Source organism: Acipenser ruthenus, chromosome 6 (genome assembly GCF_902713425.1).
Source record: "Acipenser ruthenus chromosome 6, fAciRut3.2 maternal haplotype, whole genome shotgun sequence".
NCBI lineage: Eukaryota > Metazoa > Chordata > Actinopteri > Acipenseriformes > Acipenseridae > Acipenser > Acipenser ruthenus.
Window position 1 is genome coordinate 2,617,228 of NC_081194.1, and position 23,929 is coordinate 2,641,156.

The 23,929-nt window shown below is 38.0% G+C and overlaps 2 protein-coding genes across 2 annotated transcripts; one reads left to right on the forward strand and one right to left on the reverse strand.

The window, feature by feature from the left end:
• Positions 1-10,512: 10,512 nt before the first annotated feature.
• LOC117411288 (homeobox protein unc-42-like) lies at positions 10,513-12,229 on the forward strand. The gene is made up of 2 exons (XM_034018570.2): positions 10,513-10,749; positions 11,237-12,229. The coding sequence occupies exons 1-2, from the start codon at positions 10,513-10,515 to the stop codon at positions 11,615-11,617; spliced, it is 618 nt and encodes a 205-aa protein (XP_033874461.1). The 3' UTR covers positions 11,618-12,229.
• Positions 12,230-12,713: 484 nt separating this feature from the next.
• On the reverse strand, positions 12,714-20,941 carry LOC117410565 (multiple coagulation factor deficiency protein 2 homolog). Its single transcript, XM_034017191.3, has 4 exons — positions 20,821-20,941; positions 18,224-18,402; positions 15,178-15,337; positions 12,714-14,642 (listed from the first exon to the last, which is right to left on the reverse strand). Exons 2-4 carry the CDS (start codon positions 18,388-18,390, stop codon positions 14,511-14,513), a joined length of 459 nt encoding a protein of 152 aa, XP_033873082.1. The 5' UTR covers positions 18,391-18,402; positions 20,821-20,941; the 3' UTR covers positions 12,714-14,510.
• Between the last annotated feature and the right edge of the window lie 2,988 nt (positions 20,942-23,929).

The window sequence follows — 23,929 nt, forward strand, 5'->3', positions numbered from 1 at the left end:
CTCTCGGAAGCAAGAGGGGCGGGACCCTATATAAGGACTGCAGGCGGTGTGAAGAAGGGAGAAGGCAACGACATGAAACTGACCGTTAAGGAGAGGCCAACAAGAAGAGAAAGAACCAACTATTAACAATATTAGCTGCTGTACAGGCAGTGCCCGGCTCTTCTGTACAGCGGTATGGGCGCTATGCTTCAGAGCGAGAGGTCCCACTTCCACTCGTGAGGAGCCCCGGCTTGCGGGAGCCGAGGCTCGCCACAATACATACAGTATGTGGGTCATTCAACAGTTGCAGTATCATCCTTTGTCACCTTTATGAAAACCATACAACAAATCTGAAACCCCCCCCCCCAAAAAAACCCAATTAGGCCTAAAGTAAAATAATGATATACATCAGGTCTTTTCTGAAAACTCCCTTATAAATGTTTAGCCACTTATAGTTTTAAATATATATATATATATATATATATATATATATATATATATATATATATATATATATATATATATATATAATTCCAAAAGCATGTTTGGGTATGCAAATGTCTGTCCCAAAGGTGATGTGAACTGCATTGATCAGTTATATGTTATATAATATTTGAATGCATTTCAAATATTTGAAATCTGGAAGGTGAGTCAGCATACTTTGTCAATTTTTAATGAATTGAATGATTTTGTTCGGAAATTGACAGAGTACATTTAGTACTCGTCATTGGTATTATGCATTTTATATCAGAGACATACTGTACAGTATGAAAAATAAATATATATGCAGTTTTTACAATAATGATTTTTTACAGCTTAAAGCAATTTGTTTTGGAAGGCTGCGGCCTATAACTAACTCAAGCCTTCTTTTCCACAAATTAGTCACTGGTATTACTGTCATTGGTGTTGTATTCTTATTGTAGGGATGTAGAAAAAGAAAAGGCATAAATGAACTGTAAGAAAGAGAAAAAAGCAAACCGTGAAGGAAGTGGAAGGAATGTCAAGCACAGCATAGGGCAAGGATAGAGTCCAGACAGGCAGTTATAACACCCCCACCAACACCAGACAGTGTTCCCAGTACCTCAAGGTATTTCCATGTAGGAGCCTGAATATTTAAAAAGAAGGAAATGTTTCATGACCCTGAGAGTAGCTCTAAGCAGCCAATGTTGGACTTCTGAATTGTTTACTCTAAAATGTAGGATTTCATCTGGAAGCCTGAAGTACAGAGACATTAGCTGCATGTGCAAAGTAGCTGATGGTGTAAAGGAGTATCCATGTTTTGACCTTCAGCAGATTGAATTTGGGGGTGCCATAGGCATTGCTACAGGAAATGATGAGTAAACAGTCTCCAACAGCATTCCTGTATTGTGTGCCTCAACAATTTTCAGGCCAGATTTAACTGAAAATGGTCATATTGGACAGTGGTGTGTTATGATGAGCTTCCATACCCTGGCATCATACTTGAGCTGAGGAGCACAGTGATAAAGTAAAGTGCATGCACAGAAATGGGATAAACAAGTTCTTCTGGCCCAGTCCTAGTGAGGACATTAACTGGTACTCTGATCAGACCTTGTGTTTCATACCAGAACCAGAGTCTGTGAGCAAAAGATTGGTGCAAATACAAACCGATATATGGAAGCATTTAGAAGGAAATCTACTATGAGTTTTAATGATGCAACATAGCCAACAAAGGAGCCATAACTAAAATCAGATATATGTGCTCTTGTATGGTTTAAAAGTTTCTGCACACGTTTTCTACTGTTCATTTGCCGTTTTGAGCTTAATCTAATGTTGGATTCAGTGTGCATATTCATAAATCAGCATTATGTATGCAGTTGAACATTTAGAAAGGTTTGGATCATGTTTTAAATGGCTACATTTTGTATTTAATTTATAACAGATATGTTCATAAACAAAGACATCGAAGGAAAAAACATTTAAAAGGCCGTTTAGAACAAGTGTAATCTGTTTAGTTCTTCTTAGCTCCATGCATTTATGTGTATGAGCTACAGTAAACCATAAAGTTTTACTTTGTAAACAACCTGGCTAAGAATGTGTTTCATTTTGTTTGTTTAAAATGTTTTATAAAGAGAGTAAGTTCGCAAGTTTTGAAAATGCACTTATTTAAGTCATTGGTGTTATAAAAGCATCAATGGTGTTACTGCATCATTTATTCTGTACATTAAATGTTTCTTTACATTTTTTTAAACATATCTGCTGTCATTAGCTAGAAACACCTTCAAGTAACAAAATGTTTCTATTTTTATTTTTATCCTTCAGTTTGTTTTTGTATAGTTGCAAAGTAAAGGTCAACCATAAACAAATAATGTTGCATTGCACAGCTATTAGAATGATCATTTAAATTATAGATAGATTTTAAAAATTAACACTTAGTTATTAATTCATTCAAAGTGACACTGTCTTAGGCTGATTATACAAAAAAATATACAAATTATAAAATTTCTTGTATACCTACTTGGACTGAACTGGGTAGTAACACCAATGACAAAACATACCCTTTTACGTAAATCTTGTTACAAAATAGCTTAAAAATAATAATGATTAAGACTCTTTGTTCCTAACTTTTGTTATGTTTCTTAACAATCTGTGTAAGAAGAGAGCAGTGGCGACAAGCTGAGAAAAGACTGACTATATATATATATATATATATATATATATATATATATATATATATATATATATATATATATATACTGTATATTACTGTATATATACACACACACACACACACACACACACACACACACAGAGTAAAATCTATCAGTTGTGAGCCAGTGTGTGTCACTGCTGTGAGAGACACTAGCAGTCATTGTCACTGAATGAAACTGCCATCGAACAATCCTGCCTAGTGCGCTACACGCAGGAAAGGGGATAGGCATACTTTCTGCTGACACACAGGTGGCAAAGTAATTAGTTTGGCAAAGGCATGATGTCAGATGATCTCACCCAAGAGCTTAAAAAATAAATACCAACCGAAACTCCAGTAATTGAATTTGGTATGAAGCATATTGTAGCTGTGTACACATGGTGATTTATATGTATTCTACTAGCCTTGTCTTTTCCCTTCCTCATTTCTCCCACGCTACACCACTGCTCCTCTCTCTGCACTGGCTTCCTATCACTGCTCGCCTCCAATTCAAAACGCCTATCGCTATCTCAACCTTTCTGCTCCCTCCTATCTGCAGACTATTATTTCTCCCCCCTTCGCTTCTCCACCACAGGCAGATGTACCCCCCCCCCCGCCCTCCCCCGCTTCCAGATCCCCCTCCTTCTCCGCCCTTGCCCCTCAGTGGTGGAACGGCCTACCCACGGATATCAGGACCGCTCAGTCCCTGACCACCTTCCGGCACCTCCTCAAGACACACCTGTTCAGACAACATCTGTAAACCTTACAACTCTCCACTATACTGGACTATATGGCACCCAGTTGTACCAGTACTTGCACTGCACTGCTCCATACCTTGCCGTATTCTACTACTGCTCTTAACGAGAACTACTTCCTGTATCTTGTATTTGACTCTTATAGGTATCTGTATTTATGTTTTTTGTAATTGCTCTTATTTGAAATCATTTTCATCCATTCATCATACTTACTACATGCTCATACTGGACTTTACTCGTATAAGCAATTTCTTTTTATTATAAGTTAACTGCTCTTAGTCAAACACGCTCTTACATGTAACCCCTGGATAAGGGCATCTGCTAATAAATAAATAAATAAATAAATAAATAAATAATATGAGCTTAAATTAAAGGGAATGAGGAATGTGTTGATTCATTCTAAATAAACAGTTATCTTACTGCTGTGGTGTGCCATGGTGATAGTACAGCAAAGAGTACTAAAGCACAATAAAAGCAGGCCAAGCATTGACCCCCTCCTTGAGTAATGTTACATACAACTTCCAAAAATGCCATTGGCATATCAGCACTAGACCCTTCAGTAAACCACAGTTAGCAGCAACAGTAGCAGCACACCAGATTGTAAGCACTAGCACTGGGCATTAATACCGTTTCACTCTGGTACTGTGTGTGTATCGTTATGCCATTATTAATGGTTGCATAATACAGAACTATTCCAGTGAAGCCAAGGTTGAGCAGCCAGTGTACTTTGTTTAGAATGGAAGAAACTGGAATAGCACAAAGTATCAGGAGAGATGACCAATCATCATTGTGCCAGGGCCAGTGCAAAACACTTTTATTCTGTATTATTCAAAAATTGTGTGCCAAGAAAAATGTTTAGACTTTTAAGGACCACAGTAGTACATATTTTAGTTTATCATAGGAATGCTCCATGGCAGAGCAGACATACTTATCACACTTCTGTCTATCTATCTATCTATCTATCTATCTATCTATCTATCTATCTATCTATCTATCTATCTATTATTATTATTATTATTATTATTATTATTATTATTATTATTATTATTATTATTATTATTACTATCTATAATTTAAAATCAAACAGAATGTTTCAAAAGGCTCTATACCAGGGTATAGATATGCCAATGATAAAACAAAGAAAACCTGTGAGGTGAAGACTCCAGACAGAGAGGAGAGGTGTTAAGGTTGCTGTAGTCCTGTAGCCCACACCTTACAACGCCTGTATATATGGGAGTTTGCTTTATCATTGCTCTAGCTCTGTATGTGGCCTTTGCTCTCAGCCATTTTAAAGAACACAGAATTGGGTCGTTTTCAAAACGACTTTGTGTATATATACTTCAATGGAAAGATTCCACGCATTCTAAATACGGTTGAGCTACAAGGTTATGATCCCTGATATATGCCCTTATAATCAATATATTTTTTTGACCGATTGAGAAAAGCAAAGTTTGTGTAACAGTTGTGTTTTTAGATATTGTGTACCTTTTTGTCATATTAATAAAACAAAATATTAAATCTGTAAATGCAGAATGGAAAGCAACATTTTTTTATTGTTTTCGTGAGATAATTATATATATATATATATATATATATATATATATATATATATATATATATATATATATATATATATATATATATATATATATATAAACAATCAATGCTGTCCGTTAGAAAACGTGGACTGTCTGTCGAACGCTGAATAGATGAACTGGGATATCGACTGGGACTCTTAATTTAGTTAAACACAATCTTGACAAGTCTGTCTGTCTGTGACATCTGCTACGCTTTCTCACTCACCGCTTGAGGCATTCACATCACTCCGACCAGCGTTTCACTGTCTTCAGAAAATGCTGTTGAATTCTTGAGAAGAGCCAATTAAACTATTGATCCCGGTTTAAAGACTTTTTAATTCCAATCTGGAATTCAGTAAATAAACTATTAGCCGTCTTTCCACCCCTCGTTAGTTTCTTTGTAATCAGCTAATTTAGTTTCCCCAACAATCGCTGGTAATCGAAGTTGCCCATTAAACTTCCTGCAGCGTGTGCAAATTAATGACCTGATGTTAATGGCGTGATTACACACATTGTTGTATGTATAATATATATATTCTCTTAGACTAACTGTCTAACTATCACATTTAGAAATAATAAATAAATACATTTTTACAGCCTTCTTCTTTGCATGACTTATATTTTGTATTAATTCATTTCAGTGTATCTTATTTTGGCTAGCTGTCAAGTGTTTTCTAAGCTATAAAAACATATCCCCAACTGACTGGATAATAATAATAATAATAATAATAATAATAATAATAATAATAATAATAATAATAATCAAACATGTGTTATAATGTGTTTTGCCATACCAAATGCTGCACAATGTTATAGTATTTATTTATTATCATTGTATTCTTATTCTCTGTAATTTTTGTGGCTTAATTACAGTATGTGTTAAATCACTATGTTATATAGCAGACTCGCGTTTTCTTAGGGTTATGTAATTTTACAGTTGTACCAACTTTCGGCCATTTCATTTCGGGCTGTTTGGTTTTGAGTTGACGTGGCGTGTATTCTGTCGCAGCTATCAAGTGAAGGCATGTCACTTGTGTTAATAGGGTGTAATTATCCTTTGCAGAACATGGGCTAAACCTAGCTTTCTGCGTTTGCTTTAAAGCATATGTACAGAAATTTTTATTTTTACATTTAACTGGAATCTTTCTTGTTTAATTCCTTTTTTTTAAGCAATGATCATTGATTTGTGTTATTGCGCTGCCGATTTTGCGATATGTTGCGTCACAGTGGGTTGTTTCGAATAATATAGTTCAAAGACATTTGTGCCAAAGCATGTTTTTATTAACGAATTGAATCGTCACACATCGTAGTGGACACGGCGGCATTCAAAATAAAAAGATGGGGTTCTTTCTGAGTGACTTAATTGAAACACGCAATTGTTTCTCCAAATTATCAATTCAAGTCTTGTTTTTTATTACCTTCCATAATTCCATCATTGTTTATATTGTTAAACGAAACAACAATTATTGGCCTATTATTGGTTCCGTTTTTACTTTGAATCCAGGTTTACAAAGCATCAATATGCCGAGTGTATTTGTATTTGTTTTTTAATTAGGCCAAAAATGTAGTCCAGACATCCAATAGTCAATTACGTATAGCCAACTCTATCTATAATAATGGGCAATGCATGTGTCCTATATTATGTCATATTCATTATCTTACATCTCTTTAACACAACAATTTTAGATTAGGGCTAGATCTAAAAGTGTGCTACATCTGCACAGGACTAAATTAAATTAAGGAATACAGCTTTATGTTTACTCCTATCTATCTATCTATCTATCTATCTATCTATCTATCTATCTATCTATCTATCTATCTATCTATCTATCTATCTATCTATCATATAATAAGAGCATTACTAAAGAAAGAATATGGATCAGTTTGTGACTCCCTCTGCAATGTTCTAATGCTCCAGTGACCTCGGTGTGAGGATGTGATTGGCTTGATTATTCTTCGAGAGGTTGTGTGATGTCACGGTGCCACCTCGTAAAAAGTGACAGCAGGAGTTTGGTTAGAATTCAACAGGAGGCCCCTGAGCAGCCTTCCAGAGAGACAGCGCCGCGCCTCACACACCCGGGACGCCCTGGACGATGAAAATGGCACAAAGTATGCAGGACAGCACGGGGAGAATGAGAAAATGTGACGGATTTCCAGAGCTTTACTCAGATGTAACTTCTGTGAGCTCCACTGCAGGCGAGTCTGTCATCAGCACAACTGTTTAAGGAATACATGTGTTATTATTATTATTATTATTATTATTATTATTATTATTATTATTATTATTATTATTCGTATAATAATAATAATAATAATAATAATAATAATAATAATAATAATAATAATAATAATAATAATAATAAAAAAATAATATATTGTTATTAGTAGTAGCCGTAGTAGTGTTTGTTTTTGATAGAAGTAATATTATAACTATTAAATACACCGCATGTTAGCTATTAAAATACTTTCTATATATCAATATTAATTTTGTTTGGTTTCTGTTCATAAAAACATAGAGTAAAATATAAATACAGTAACCGACAAGGTGAAAGGGGATTGTTGATAATAGACCTGGCACAAATACTAAAGGATTGTTGATAATAGACTTGACACAAATACTGTATCAACAATAGGATCATTTTTGGTTTACAAATAAACGAAGACACGTATTAACAAATATATAAACACATAAAGCACCAATTTCATTTTCAGATCATTTCATGTTTTATGTTTTATACACAATATGATCTTTGATAATGAGCTGCCTAAATTAAAATAGGCCACACTTTTAAAAATGATTGTTATTAAACAAAAAAATTAAAGAAGAGTCTGAATTGTTTTATAATTGTTTTGATTAACTATTGTCTTTAATTCAAACAGCAACATGAATTCAAAAGGCCCGCCAATAGTCTTTCATTGTATCATGGTACACAAACAATCATATCATAGGTTACTGTATATTTCTATGGTCACTAGAGAGAGAGAGAGAGAGAGAGAGAGAGAGAGAGAGAGAGAGAGAGAGAGAGAGAGAGAGAGAGAGAGAGAGAGAATCATAGATGGGCTGTGATGAATTACAAGGTTCTAATTGCATCAAAGGGCTCTTATCCACATATAATAGAAAGTAATTTATTTTAGCCCCATTCGTTATTATTATTATTATTATTATTATTATTATTATTATTATTATTATTATTATTATTATTATTATTATTATTATTATTATACTACTACTACTACTACTACTACTACTACTACTAATAATAATAATAATAAATGGATTCCACGACTTTGAAAGCGAATATCTAAAGCAGTTTTCTTTGTTGCGGTTTTGTTTTTTTTGGTCACCGGTGAACGATTCTCTGGCTTCTACTAGGGTGCAGATTTCAAAACCGCCCGACATTTTCAGTGCTTGGAATTTTTTTAATAAAAGCGACAGTAGTAAAAGACCTACTTAGAATTATTACTGAGATACAATTATAGTGTATATATTATATATTTTTAAATTGAGGGGTTAAATGTATGCTACTTATGTAGGCCTATCAAGTTATTTTCTTCAACCTACAGTTGAGAATCGCGTTGTGTTCCAGCGAGAGTTAATACTACCATCAGCCGTTTTGTAGTTACTAAATGACAGGATAACACATGAATGGAAAACAATACTAAGTAGGCGTTTTGCAAATGACAATTGAACTTAATTAGCAGATGTACATTGTGAACTAATTACCCGTGAAAGGGTTAACTAAGGTGTGTAGCGTCTAAGAATCAGACGCGCGCACATATTGTTAAAAAACAAGAGCGCTTCAATGTTATGACAGACCCGCATGTCCCCGATATGGAAACGCGTAATTACGCTTTTAGATTTGCTTCTCGTCAGAGATAGCTGGCGGCGGTATTTCATCACTGCACGAACCGTTTTGATTTATTTGTATTCCCCGTGTAGTTCATTTGATAGGCCGTGTTGTGTTGCATGTACTCGGTGGAAAGTTTACCAATTCTCAACACAAAGCGAATGGTATTAAATTGTCATTCCGCTGCCTGCTCGCCTGGACGTTTTCTATTGACACCTGCTAATGACGGCCACTGTAAGAAAGCCCGTAGTCCTCTCGACAAATTGGTCTCTATTGTTGGCTTTTGTTCCCTTTATCTGAACAATATCCTCCTAGCTGTTCTACACTTTTCTCACGATATTAAATTGTGGATGCTAAAGCCAGGTGGTTATCAAGTTCCCCTCGCGTAGGGAGGTTAGTAAAGTAACGCTTAATCCACGAATATGTTGGCTGAATGGACATTTCCAACGTCATGTTCACTTTAGGTTAGGCAATGAAAGCTGGTCACTTTGTCCTGTTATCAAAAAGCCACCCGCGATTACTACCGTAGGCCTACCTGTGCGAGTTAGCATGGATTTACACTGTAGGTGTGCAGTCAGACTTAAAAGTCAGGAAGCCTCTTTGATTAAATGTGTTCCAGTGTGAACCACAGTGCTTTGGATGTGTCAATTACTAATTGCATGGATAAGGTTTTGAACAAATCCATTATAACAGGTATTTACACTGTATAAAACACAATGTTAAAAAATAATAGCAGATGCATCGGTTTTCACAACATTATTGTCTTTGGGTAGTACCTTTGAATGCATTTCATTTTATTTGAAGATATTTATGTTGGATCTATTCACCTGTTTAGAGGTTTGTCCAGACCCATAGGGTGAGGGAAGTAAAGATGTCTTTGTTACTTAACCATGGTGGGGGGTCTTTATTTTAAAAGTGTCATTGGATCTTAAATGTCCACAGAGCAAACCGGACATTAGTGTGGCTTAGGGGTGTGCTGGTACTCATGCTCATAATTGCCTTTAAGAAGTGCTTATGGCAAAGACATTGCATTGTCGGATTCCCGAGCGTTAAAATAGGCTCAATGTGGTGTACAAATAAAGCGCACTGCATTTCAGGAGCTCTGCATTGAAATTCTTGATTCAGCTTCACAAGTGCTTTTCCTTTAGTGTATTAACAGTCTTCAGGTTTGCACTAATTGTGCTACTGCAGCTGGACTCAAATATTAAGGGCACACACGCGTCAGTCCTTAACTGCACGTTATGGGGGATTGTGTGCAAACCGCGTACATGCGCGTCCATAATTGCATGTTATGAGGAAATACGTTCAGTATGTGATTGTCAGTTACAGAAAGGGCAAACGCAATACATTGATAAGCAGAAATATTTTGAAGATGATTATTGGAGGGGCCAGTGCCCCTGCTTGCCCCCCCTCTTCCTCTGCATCCATCTTAACATTGATAAGGTCCAAACTTACTTGCCCTCAGAGAACTGAGAACCGAAGGTCAGATCACACTACAATCTGCAATGGTTGCAGAAAGAGCCTATTTGAAATTGCAGTATTGGATGTGGATAAAGCACCAGTTGACCACTACTGTAGTATGTAATTTCTGAAAGCTTTTGTATAGTAAAAAGCAAGAGCTGTAAAGGTCTGTGATGCCAATCAGTGACATTTTGGATGAGTACAAACTTGAAGTGATGTTGCTGGTGTAACCCAGCTGAACCCCCATGCGCTTTGTTCCAGATGTCGACGGCCCCTACAAGAAGTTTCCTGCAGGCCCCGGGAGCGGCTCTTTGCTCACTCCAGCTCACTATCCGACCCCGGCTCGCAGGCGCCATCGCACCACCTTCAGCCAGGAGCAGCTGGAACACCTGGAGGCTGCGTTCAGCAAGAACCACTACCCTGACATCTACTGCCGGGAGGAGCTGGCCAAGACCACCAAGCTCAACGAGGCTCGCATTCAGGTAGTCATCGGTGCAGGGTGTGGCTGAGGAGCGGTGCATGTGACCAGGAAGAGATCCACCACTGCCGTGTGCCTCTGCACTACCCTCGACAGTTTTGAAGCAATGCAGGTCACACCTGTGACATTTGCAAAAAGTATAGAGTAAATCAGCCAATGAGGATTAGGATGGATTTTGTAATCATTTAATTGAATTATTTGGGACTTAAAACAGGTATGGAGGCACTTTAATTTAGAGGAACTTATATTTTTGTTTAACTGTTATAGCTTTCATTGACTTTATAGACTACCCTAGAATAAGCGATTAAATAGTGTTAGTGTCTTATACTGAAAAAGAAACTAAAATGGGTATTAATGTATGTATTAGTATTTTAGATTAGTTTACTGTTCTGGTTCCTGTGGTCATAGAGCAATCTTCAGTTTTCAGTGGAGTTATCTTCCCTGCAAATGTAAACAGGTGAGCTAACTAACTATGATTCCCTTTTTTCCAGGTGTGGTTTCAGAACAGAAGAGCTAAACACCGTAAGCATGAGAGAGCCGTGCAGAAGCCCATGCCCCCCGCTGTGATCTCAGCCTGCAGCAGCCTGATGTCCGGGGTGTGTCCAGCGAGCACGTCAGTGCGTCAGTACCAGTACCCCCACACCATCAACCATCTCCCTCGCTTCTCCTCCTTAGCTGCAGCGAGCTACGGGCCACCCCCATCAGTCAGTCAATTCAGCTGTGCCAGCAGCCACCCCCACCTGCCTCCAGCCGTGGCCCCGCCTAGGCAACAAGAAGACTGGTACGGCCCCCTGCGCGCCATCAGCTCCCCCTCATCCATGCTCTCCCTGGCCCCCATGCCAGGCTTGGACCACTCCTCCCACTGGAATTAAAACTGGCTTCAAGAGAGCTTCCCTCTTCCCTATACTTCCCGGTGGAGTTCGGTGAAGCCTCTACTTTTACAAGCTTAAAATTCACTGTAAACTTCTACTACTGGTAAAACCCTTCGAAATTTAATTGTATGTCATGATTTGGCTTTTTGATTAATTTATAGGGATATACGCAGTACGCCAGTTAGCCAGTCAGCCTTGTGCTACAATGTAAATAAAAGAAACAAATACATCCATAAAGAGAAATAGCTTTGCACTTCCACCTCTCAAAAACACCTTTTACTTAATGGAACAGGGCTTGGAATGCTGCATGAACACACTGTGCAGTCAAGTTGCTTTTGTAGTCTAAACTTTATGATTTATTTTTCTGTTGTTCTACATTCCTGCTCTAAGTTGTATTTTACATCTGTCTTTTCCCTTGCCTCAGAAACACCGGATAAGCTCCTTGCTTCCGGAGGGCTTGAATCCTGGAATATAAATCGCTTGGCTAGGTGTGTATCCCACATGTGCTGCAAATGATCTAGACAATGTCGAGTGCTGACTTTTGGTACTGGCACAGAACAAGCCACGGGGAACAAAGAAAAAAAATAAAGCCGATTCTGACTTACTTTGATAGAGGACAGTTAGTAATCCCCCCCCCCCCCCCCGACAGTATATTCAACTGCACACATTACCGGTGTTTTACAACAAGGACAATTAAAGCTATTTGTTTAATCCAGGGGAGTACCTGGAAAGGCAGCATTGCTTTAATGTCTTCCTATAAAACAGTGAGTGTTCATTCTCACTGCTTGACAATGCTACATATATACTGTTCTAAGTGGAGTTTATGCAAAGCGCTGTTAAAATGTATCACTGTATAAAATGTAGATTTCACAGTAAAATACTGTTTGTGTAAAGTAGTTGAACAAAATTTTAGTAAATCTAGAGGAATTTTTATATATATATATATATATATATATATATATATATATATATATATATATATATATATATATATATAAATAAATCACACTTAAAAATAATGTGATATCTTGTAACAATTGTAAGTCGCCCTGGCTAAGGGTGTCTGCTAAGAAATAAATAATAAACAAAAAATACATTTCAAGAATCACAGTATAAGTATTAATACAATTAAGAGCAAGATAAAATACAATGACTTTGGTTCTAGCAAGTACAAGTATATGACAAAATACAATTCAATAACAGAGCAGATAACAGTGTCAGTTATAGTTACATCAGGATATAATTAAATACAAAATACTACAGATTAAATAACACTTGTGACAGATTACAGTACTCTAAAGTACAGGATTAAATACAGTAAAATAGGGAGCAGATAAGAGCAAGTAAAACACATTAAGGAAGAGTGATAAAGTGTCCAGAGGGAAAAGAGGAGTTCTACAGGTGCTGTCTGAAGAGGTGAGTCCTGAGGAGGTGCCGGAAAGTGGTCAGGGACTGGGCAGTCCTGACATCTGTTTTAATATAAACTCGTCCCTCTTTTTTCTGCTGAAGATATTTTGGATTTTTGCAGATACATGTAGTATTTCAATATATGTATTTTTTTAATTTATTTTTAGAATTCACATTAAACATAATAGCACAGTTGCATGATTGTGCCACCAGCTGTCATGAAGTACCAAGTTAGAATCTCATTAGTGTGAACAGTGTCAAGTGTAATGGAGTGGAGCAGAGCAGAGCCCTAGTGATTTCTCAGTTAGAAATACCGTATTATTTTCCTCTAAACCCTATTTTGATGTATATTCACACAAACAGTTTTTCTTTAGTAAACTCTATACAACAATGTTGTGAATACCATTTGTATTTAACCTATGAAAACAAAACAGACTTTAGGAAGAACATTGTTTACATAGTTCATGGGAATAGGGTTTAGTGCATTATATTTAGGGCAGGGAATGGAGTCATTTTTCCCCCACAGTGCTCCACCTAACTAACTATCTGCTAGACAGCTTGTTGGCAAATTATTTTTTAAACTAAAACTAAATCACTTACATTTTTCCTTGTATTGTGACAAAACATGGAAGTTGTGAGCCTCCCTCTCAACCACTGAAGGTTTTCTGTAACATTGTCCCAAAACTGCTTTAGTGAGGAAGCAAGTGTTATATTAAAATAAGTGTCATAAAACAGGGACAGCATATTCATTAGTTCTATTTACGGTTATATATAACAAATGATTAGAGGCACAAGTGTTTCACAGTAGCAAATAAAGATACAGTATGTAGGGTTTATTTGACATTCTGGTTCAAATTCACCAAATTATCATTTTAAAAATTGATATAAGAACTTACTATTAAATGTTATTTTTTACAAACAGTGTATTGTTAATCTATTTTACAATTAAGTATACAAATGGTTTCAACTGTCAATATGGCTTTATCAAACATGTATAAAAACCCAGGCAGTATTCAAACACACAGCCAATATATTGTGCTACTATTATAAAACAGAGTATGTGCACTCAGTTCATAAGGACCTCTAATTGTTAAACCAATACAGTGCTGTGGAGACGGAATCCCAAATCCTGTTAGAAAACTGCCTTTGTCATAACCTTAAATATACTAGAGACTGGTTTCACAGACCCTGACTAGCACTAATCTTGCATTACCTTACCTCAGAAAGTCCAAGATTAGTGCTAATCAGGGTCTGGGAAACCAACCGGAAATGTATCAAGATACTGTAATGCTCAGCTCCAGACTAAAAGAGCTTTTTTATTCCAAATATTTTATTGGATTTTGACATTTAGAGAATTTGAAAGCTGACTTGTAATAAACCTAGGTGACTTTGAAGTAGTTGTCTGCTTGAAATACATAAAGGGCAATGTGCGATTCATAATGCATTGCATCAAAACCTACACTCTTACTCATTTTAATTTATTTCTTCACGCCAACGATTTTGCAAACTCTGCATAATCAATATATCCATCATTGTTCTTGTCATCATCTCTCAGCACGTCATCTATTAAACTAAGAAGCTCCTCTTCATTCATTTGATGGCTATTTTCTCCTCCTTCCTGATTAAACAAAAACAAAACACAAAAAAGTAAGACTGTGATTACCTTGCCAAGGGTCTGAAAAACACTGCACAAATATAAGCATGTGGTTCTGAAGATACACTGCAGCACGTGGATCAACCCAACCACGAGAAGCCAGAACTCAAGCACAACTTGACACTCGTACATGTGCCTCTACTATATAAAAAATACAACGTGTAGAATTTAAAACGCAATTGTCAACCGGACTACAATATGTAGCACATAGAATTCCAGGAGTACCAATGGAACTGTAATACAGGGGTGTCCAATCACGGTCCTGGAGGGCCATTCCATCCAGGTTTCAGGTTAAGTTATATAATTATTAACTACTCCAGGGTCTTGATGGAGAATTAATTGGTTAAATTAAGACAATTTAGAACATGGTTGGAATAAAGACCAGGAGTGGAAGTTCTAACTTTAGTCACCCCTGCTGTAATCTCTATGCAAGCTGCATGCAGACAGGACTGCAGGTGAAGACGCAGTATGCTCACACACATTGGTAATGTGTACCCACCTCTCTGTGTACATGGGTTATAGCAGTGGCCAGCTCCAAGCCGTCCAGCAGGTCGTTGCCATCGTAGTCGTGCATTTTAAAGTAGTGCAGCTGCAGCTCTTGGGGCGACATGTCTGACTCAGGCTTGTCAATAACTCCGTCTAAATGCTCCATAATGTGACTGAACAAGAAAAAAAAAAAAAAAAAGACAAACATTTGAAGTCCTTTGTATAGTAGATGCATTCTTGCTCTTTCATGCAGACTGTAACAAGCCCCACAGATGGATCTACTGGATAACTTGAGGAATTCTGATTGTGTTTATACAGTTTGTCTCTTTAACCAGCCACAGGGTTTCCACACTGAGATTCCTTGTGACGCTGCAGGTACCCCTGCAGTACTTGCTGTTACTGCTGGCAGCAAGAGATTGGTTCTGCAGTACCAGCACCTCTGGTGGCTTAGTGATGCTATAGTACTGTAGCACTTCAACACTGAAAGTAAAAAGGCTGCAATCTTACGACATTGCCTTAACTTTACAAAATGACTCCTCATAAGCAAATAAATGGTTTCAGAAGCTAATGAAGCCTCCCCTTAAACTACTGAAGGAATTATCATGAGTGTGCATGTTTTGTGTTATGGCAAAATTATTTAAAAAAAAAAAACACAACTTAAAATCTACCAAATCAGGAAGCTCAATTTCAGGGAACTACCACACACACAACCAATCAGACACAATGTCTAGCTTTAAGAATCTGAAATGGAAAGTGAAAAATTCATGAAGTAAATAAATCTGTAATTTAAAATTACAATAAAAAGGTACTGTTTACAGGTTTTTCAGCAAAACAAAACCCTGATTATCAGGTATTACCTTGGTAGTTGACCTTTTCTGTATGATAACGTTCCCAGCATTCAGGTTTCCATTCTTATTGCAACATGTTTAGCCATTGCAAGTTTCTTTATGGTAGTACTGTGCTTTACATTACAGAATCGGGTGCAGGCTAATTCGCCCCTGCGTCAATAGTAAATGTGTTATATTGAGATTGCAATGTAAAGATGTAGGTAGGATTGTTAAACTGGATTGCATTTTTAACATAGCATCTGTTGGGCATGATGAGATTGGGGTTTCATTAGCTTGTAGAACAGGGGTGTCAAACTCCCATCGAGGGCCGCAGGGTCTTCTGGTTTTCATTCCAACTTAAGCTCTCAATTAACATAATTGACCTAATTATTTGTTGAATTTGACAAATTTAATATTTTGCAAGGTCTTTTACAGTTGATGGTTTTAAAAATGCACTTGATTCAAGGTACACGACCTATGAAACATTTTGAGGCATAAAGAGAAGTATTAAATGTGTCCAATTAATCAAATCATTAGACCAATTAAGTAACTGAGAGCTCGGGTGGAATGAAAGCCAGAAGACCTCCAGGAACTGAGTTTGACACCCCTGCTGTAGAATAACGTAACATACAACCCTGTGGGTACAAATGAGGCAGAGCATGTCCGTGTTTTTTACAACACAAGTCACAGCCAGTGTTTATTAAATTAAATTAATGAGAAAAAAGGGAACAGGAACTGGGAGCAAATAAAAGACTAAAGCAGCTAATGAGCAAAGTTATTCGTAACCCCCCAGCACCCACTTACAAAGCCCAATAATAAACACCCCAGATAACCCCCACAATCACACTCCACACTCATGCTCACTACATCCAGCCATTCAGTAATTGCTCTCCGCTAAAACCCCTCTCTTCCGCCACCTTTCCCACCGGGACATAACTGACATTTACCCCCCTCCCTCCCTTGCCCAAAACACACAACCGGCCCCCCTGCCCAAAACACCCAACCAGCACCACCTCCAACACAACCGGCCCCCCTGCCCAAAACACCCAACCAGCACCACCTCCAACACAACCGGCCCCCTTGCCCAAAACACCCAACCAGCACCACCTCCAACACAACCGGCCCCCCTGCCCAAAACACCCAACCAACACCACCTCCAACACAACCGGCCCCCCTGCCCAAAACACCCAACCAGCACCACCTCCAACACAACCGGCCCCCCTGCCCAAAACACCCAACCAGCACCACCTCCAACACAACCGGCCCCCCTGCCCAAAACACCCAACCAACACCACCTCCAACACAACCGGCCCCCCTGCCCAAAACACCCAACCAGCACCACCTCCAACACAACCGGCCCCCCTGCCCAAAACACCCAACCAACACCACCTCCAACACAACCGGCCCCCCTGCCCAAAACACCCAACCAGCACCACCTCCAACACAACCGGCCCCCCTGCCCAAAACACCCAACCAGCACCACCTCCAACACAACCGGCCCCCCTGCCCAAAACACCCAACCAGCACCACCTCCAACACAACCGGCCCCCCTGCCCAAAACACCCAACCAACACCACCTCCAACACAACCGGCCCCCCTGCCCAAAACACTTCATCCTCCTGTTACAGTAGTAACTGTGCTTGCTCTGTGCACAAATTCTTAAGTAGGCTACAGTGTAATTAACAGAGATCATTGTCATTAATCAAATTAAATAAAAAAGATACAGTGACATAGAACAACCTATTTACCCAAAATGCAGTATTTACTAAATTAGAAGTTACATAATTTCCAATCAATACTTTTTACAAATGCGGATAGCCATTTGTGATTTCATCTACTGATATTTACTGAACAAAACATTGAAATAGTAATGTAAACACACGTCTTAAAAGAGTGTTTCTATGTATGTTTTGTATTGGTTTGTTACTATACAAATTAAGAAAACCAGAACACTTTAAAAATGACACATACGCAATTCAGAACGTTTCAGACTGACAGCTGTCACAGTGAATGGGGTGGTTTTTATTCTACTTCAGAAACAGGCTGTGCATTCTTATTTTGATTATCTAATAATTGAATCCACTCTGGTTAACTTCACGAAACAAGAACTCCATTAAAATAAATAAAAAAAAAAAACAGGACATGGGGACGAACTGTCAGGGGGACGAATTTTTCATGGATCTATAGAATCAACGGATGTGTTTCTCATGAAGAAATCAATACTGTACGTACGCTCTATCCTGGACCGTTTCCCTGTCCAGCCTGATATTGGGCCGATGCCCCTCTGTGACCTCCACATCTGGGTGAGCAGGGTCCTGAGCACTGGCGGAGATAATGCAGGAGACGAGAAGCAACAAGCTCAGTATCCAGCATCGGTGAACTGTACCCCTCTGCAACATGATCCGAGGTACCTGAAACAGGAAACATCCCAGACATCGCTCATGTCAATAGCAAGCTATACATAACTGTACCCCCTGAAACATGATCCCAGACATCGCTCATGTCAATAGCAAGCTATGCATAACTGTACCCCCCTGAAACATGACCCCAGACATCTCATATCAATAGCAAGCTATGCATAACTGTACCCCCCTGAAACATGACCCCAGACATCTCATATCAATAGCAAGCTATGCATAACTGTACCCCCCTGAAACATGACCTCAGACATCTCATATCAATAGCAAGCTATGCATAACTGTACCCCCCTGAAACATGACCCCAGACATCTCATATCAATAGCAAGCTATGCATAACTGTACCCCCCTGAAACATGACCCCAGACATCTCATATCAATAGCAAGCTATGCATAACTGTACCCCCCTGAAACATGACCCCAGACATCTCATATCAATAGCAAGCTATGCATAACTGTACCCCCCTGAAACATGACCCCAGACATCTCATATCAATAGCAAGCTATGCATAACTGTACCTTCTGAAACATGACCCCAGACATCTCATATCAATAGCAAGCTATGCATAACTGTACCCCCTGAAACATGACCCCAGACATCTCATATCAATAGCAAGCTTTTCATAACTGTACCCTCTGAAACATGATCCCAGACATCTCATATCAATAGCAAGCTATACATCACTGTACCCTCTGAAACATGATCCCAGACATCTCATATCAATAGCAAGCTATGCATAACTGTACCCCCCTGAAACATGATCCCAGACATCTCATATCAATAGCAAGCTATGCATAACTGTACCCCCCTGAAACATGACCCCAGACATCTCATATCAATAGCAAGCTATGCATAACTGTACCCCCCTGAAACATGACCCCAGACATCTCATATCAATAGCAAGCTATGCATAACTGTACCCTCTGAAACATGACCCCAGACATCTCATATCAATAGCAAGCTATGCATAACTGTACCCCCCTGAAACATGACCCCAGACATCTCATATCAATAGCAAGCTATGCATAACTGTACCCTCTGAAACATGACCCCAGACATCTCATATCAATAGCAAGCTATGCATAACTGTACCCCCTGAAACATGACCCCAGACATCTCATATCAATAGCAAGCTATACATCACTGTACCCTCTGAAACATGATCCCAGACATCTCATATCAATAGCAACCTATGCATAACTGTACCCCCCTGAAACATGATCCCAGACATCTCATATCAATAGCAAGCTATACACACAGAGCTGTGCTCCCAGTACAAACAAATATACTGTATATAATAAATTACGGGTTTCAGTATAGTAACTTGAACACAAAGGGTACCGTTGACTAGATTAACATTGTATTGAAATGTATGCACATTTTATAGCAGAGCAGGGGTGGAAATAAGACTCCTATCGCACAGCCGTTTCAACCATTCCAGGTTCTACTAGGACACTGACACAGTAACAAGCTCAGTAAAGGTAACAGTAATATTTAAGATCACGTAATCAAATAAACTACAAAATGATATTGCAAAAGTCTACCAGTAGCCATAATAGTAGTACAGTATTTCAAGTAAGATTTTGAAATGTCACAGTATGTAATTCAATATGTTAACGTAACAATCAGCAGGTTTCAATTGACTTTATGAAGCAAAGTTAATTCATTCTACAGCCATATGGTAACTACTCAAAGTGAAAATAAATTCTGAAAAACAAAAAGATCAAAGTGAAAAAGTGAGCAAACGTTTTAAGCCTTGATTATTACTAAAACCTTGTATTATTGTGTTGCATTAACCTTTACCCCGTTTGTAAATCTGCACCCATTAACAGTAATTGTACTTAACCCAGAAACTAAATTAGTTGTTTGCCCGGTGTATCTCTTGTAACCCATCAGGGTCATTCATTGGTGGTACAGCCCTCTGATTGCGTCACACACACTCTCTTCTTTGTCTGAGTCTACATATGAATTTGGCCACACGAAACTTTTCAAGATCATTTCGGTATAAACTATTTAAAGTTCAGTACAGCTCCCCAGTTTGTTTTTGTTAATTCGGTTTTTACTCGTGTAATTTAATTATTTTTGCTTTGTTAGTAATTGTTTTATAATAAAGAGGGAGCTGTAAAAACGGTATCACATTCTTAACCAAGCAACTGCTACATGGATACCTTTAACTTGTTGAAAATAAAATGAAAGTCTAACAAAAAAACAGCAATAACAACAACGAAATGACTTATCCTAAATCAGCCCAGACAGCAAGTCTTTCATTACAACTGGACTTAATCAATGTTAACGTACTACTCGTTATTTTTTTAATTTACCAAAAACGTATAACGCAAAAAAAAACCCATAGACATTTAAACTCTATTTATTTACGCAGACACCGCAAAGCACGTATCAAACAAACTCACGTCTGCCTTTTCTCACTCTGACAACACGACAGCGTCTCCAGGTTTATTTTTGTGTGTGACCCTTGAACCCTGGGCCACGCAGTTTCATTCTGATTGGCTCAAACTGAAAAACCACGTGGACTAATTGTTGTCTGCAGACGCCACGGGTCCCAGTTTAAATGATTCCACGTAGAACTCCTCCCCAAACCAAAAAAATAATCCTCCCCAAGAGGTAAGTGGGAGGGTGGGATTTAACTCCCAGCAGCAAATCAGCAAACGCCAGCAGCTGGACGATGTATTAATTAGCAGTGCTGTGATTTTGAATGAGCCCATACAGGTAGGTAATACGTGTCTGCAGCGAATATGGGGATTGCAAATATAGAAAATACGTTTCATTATCTTTAAACATAACTATACACTGGAATTGCAATTTCTTTTTTATATTATTATATTTTTATTTGATCTAGTTCAGCTACAATTTGTTTCGCCCATAGGCTACAGCGGTGCCCTATCACAGCCTGTTAGTTTCAGATACTCGGTTATGTACGAGCGCACTCTTCCCTAGTTAAAAATGACTACATTTACTGTCAACAACATTAGATACTTAAAAAATATCAATGCTACAGTGCAGCAGATCCACAGAGAAGCAAGCGAGTATGTGCTATGAAGGCCACATTGTTGTCAATTAGCATTAAATAAATAAATAAATAAATTCAAAGCCAGTTTTGGGACAATGATAGGTCCATATTAACACTTATCCTTTGTGATTCTGATCTCTTTCAATTCAAAATCCTTTTCTGTTTGTCTGGGCCAGATACTAATTCATGCGCCTAAACCGCCTTGATATGCTTGTTAATTGTATAGCACTGTTTGATTAGCGACGGTTTTGAATAGTTTGAATAGGGCTGGCATCCTTACAGAGCAGGTGGATCACGTTGTACACATTTGCATAGAGCAGTCAAGCTGAATGTATTTATAGATGCTATAAGGTTTTTAAACAATCTGAAGGGCCCCTTTATTGCATAGAGTATAAGTCTGCTTACCACCTTCTTTCATAGTTGAGGCTCTAGTGTACTCCTCTTCATCAGAACCCCCCCCCCCCCACACTTTAAAACGGTTTCCACTGGCAGCCTGAGAAACAAATGTGCACGTAGTTCCATCAGTCTCTTTGCTTTCCACTACAAAAAAAAACTGTATTTGGCACCCATCACCACCTGATCTCTTTACCTCAGTGCATTTCTACTGTGTTTTTGCATTTACCATGCTTTTCCTGTGCTTATACAGAGATGAAAATAATACTTCTATTGCATAGCTGTTTCGCCCAGTCCAGGTTATAATATGAGCTTGATTAGCCACATTGTATAGGTAACAGGCTCAGGTGTGTCTGATTAAACATGTAGTGGAACCAGAAATGGATCAAACTGCTATACAATGGGAGTCTATTTCCATTCCTGTTATACTGTGTGCCTTTACCCAGCTTTATCACGATAGAAAATGAGGTTTACAGCGCCTTATCGCACTATTCTGAGATTTACCATTCTTTAAAAATAATTTACTATTATTTACAACACTGTGATAAGCCACAGTCAAGTTTTATACGGGTGTAAGTATTCTCAAGTGGTGTTTAAGGTATGATCTCATCATAACACTCTGATCATTTGCAATTCATTTTACTGCCACAAGGGGGCATCTGCGTTTCATTGCTAAACAACGCATATATTTGGGATTAAATGTCAAATAAAATAGTACTAGATATAATCGGTTATTTCTTACTAGTTGCTACTGTAATACAATACTGATGTTGTTTTCCTTTCAGAAGAAGAAATGGGGTCAAACTTTGCTCAAAAATCTGTCCAACACAATCTACATAAAAAAGAAGTTGGCATGGCTTGGAAGTTTACAGTTTAAAATTGTGTCAGATGTTCTCTATTTAATTTGGCCTTTTTAAATCAAAGGTTTTGTAACACATTTACTGGATAATTTAGTTCGGGTTTTATATAAAGCTATATAAAGCGGCTGTGTGGTTCAGTGGTAAAAGACAAGGGCTTCTAATCAGGAGATCTCCAGTTCAAATCCTCACTAAAAAAGAATCACGCCCTCGTTTCATTTAACCTTTAAAATATATCTAAATAAAATGCCTTAGAGGCAAGATAAACCTCTTTCTAATTTGGTGAGCCCTTATTTTTTATGTCTGTGTTAAATGTGTTGTAGAAGAGGTATGTTTTATTAAGCAAAGTTTAAGAACAAAATAGACAATGGAGTATTCATATTTAAGGTTACTGCTATCTGTTGTATACGTGTGATAGCTATATAAGGTATTTTACTTTATCACAGCTATTAGTTTAATAGAAGAAAAACAACACATGGATAAAAACATGTTTTTCCTTCAGCAAAAGAGGCAGATGTCAGGACTGGGGTTGGGGTCGATCCCTTTAAGTTTGTTTTCATACAGGAAGGGCCTGGTTTGCAGATTGGACCCTGGAGGATAGCACAGAGATAGAGACAGAGCGAGATGGAAAGTGGAAGCTTTTCTTAAGCAGAAAAGGAACTAGATTTGCAGCAGTAATCAGCAATAAAATAGAATCTCGTGATCTGATATTATTGAACTGCTATTGTGTAATGTAATAACTATACTTGTTGTGTAGGAATGGAATTACAAAGACAATACAATCATTTCTTCACAAAGTTTTTGAATGTAAAAGATGCCACTCGGAATACCACCATGACTCTCTGCTTTCATTTTCAATATGATATCAAGCATCGCCAAAGTGAAAATATAAACCCTAGCGCTTCCGCGTAGCTTGGACGTTGGAAGTTATTCACAATATTTCCATACTGTCCCAGTTTAAGGATTTAAAAATCTGGTCACTTTACGTTAGAATAAGCAGTAATGTAGATTAAACAAAATAATCCAGCCTGGATAATATTATTAAAAAGCATTACCAGCCAGGGTATTGTAATGAACTTCAGCACAGGCTGAAACCCCACTGTGGTTTAGTGGAAGCAGCTGTTAGCAGGGGAGTTGAGGGGAGGAGGTGAAGGAATAGACAGGAAGGTGGTAAATTTGATTTTACAAAATATTTTTAAATAAACTAAAATAAAAAGCGAGTGACATCCGGAATTGATTCGA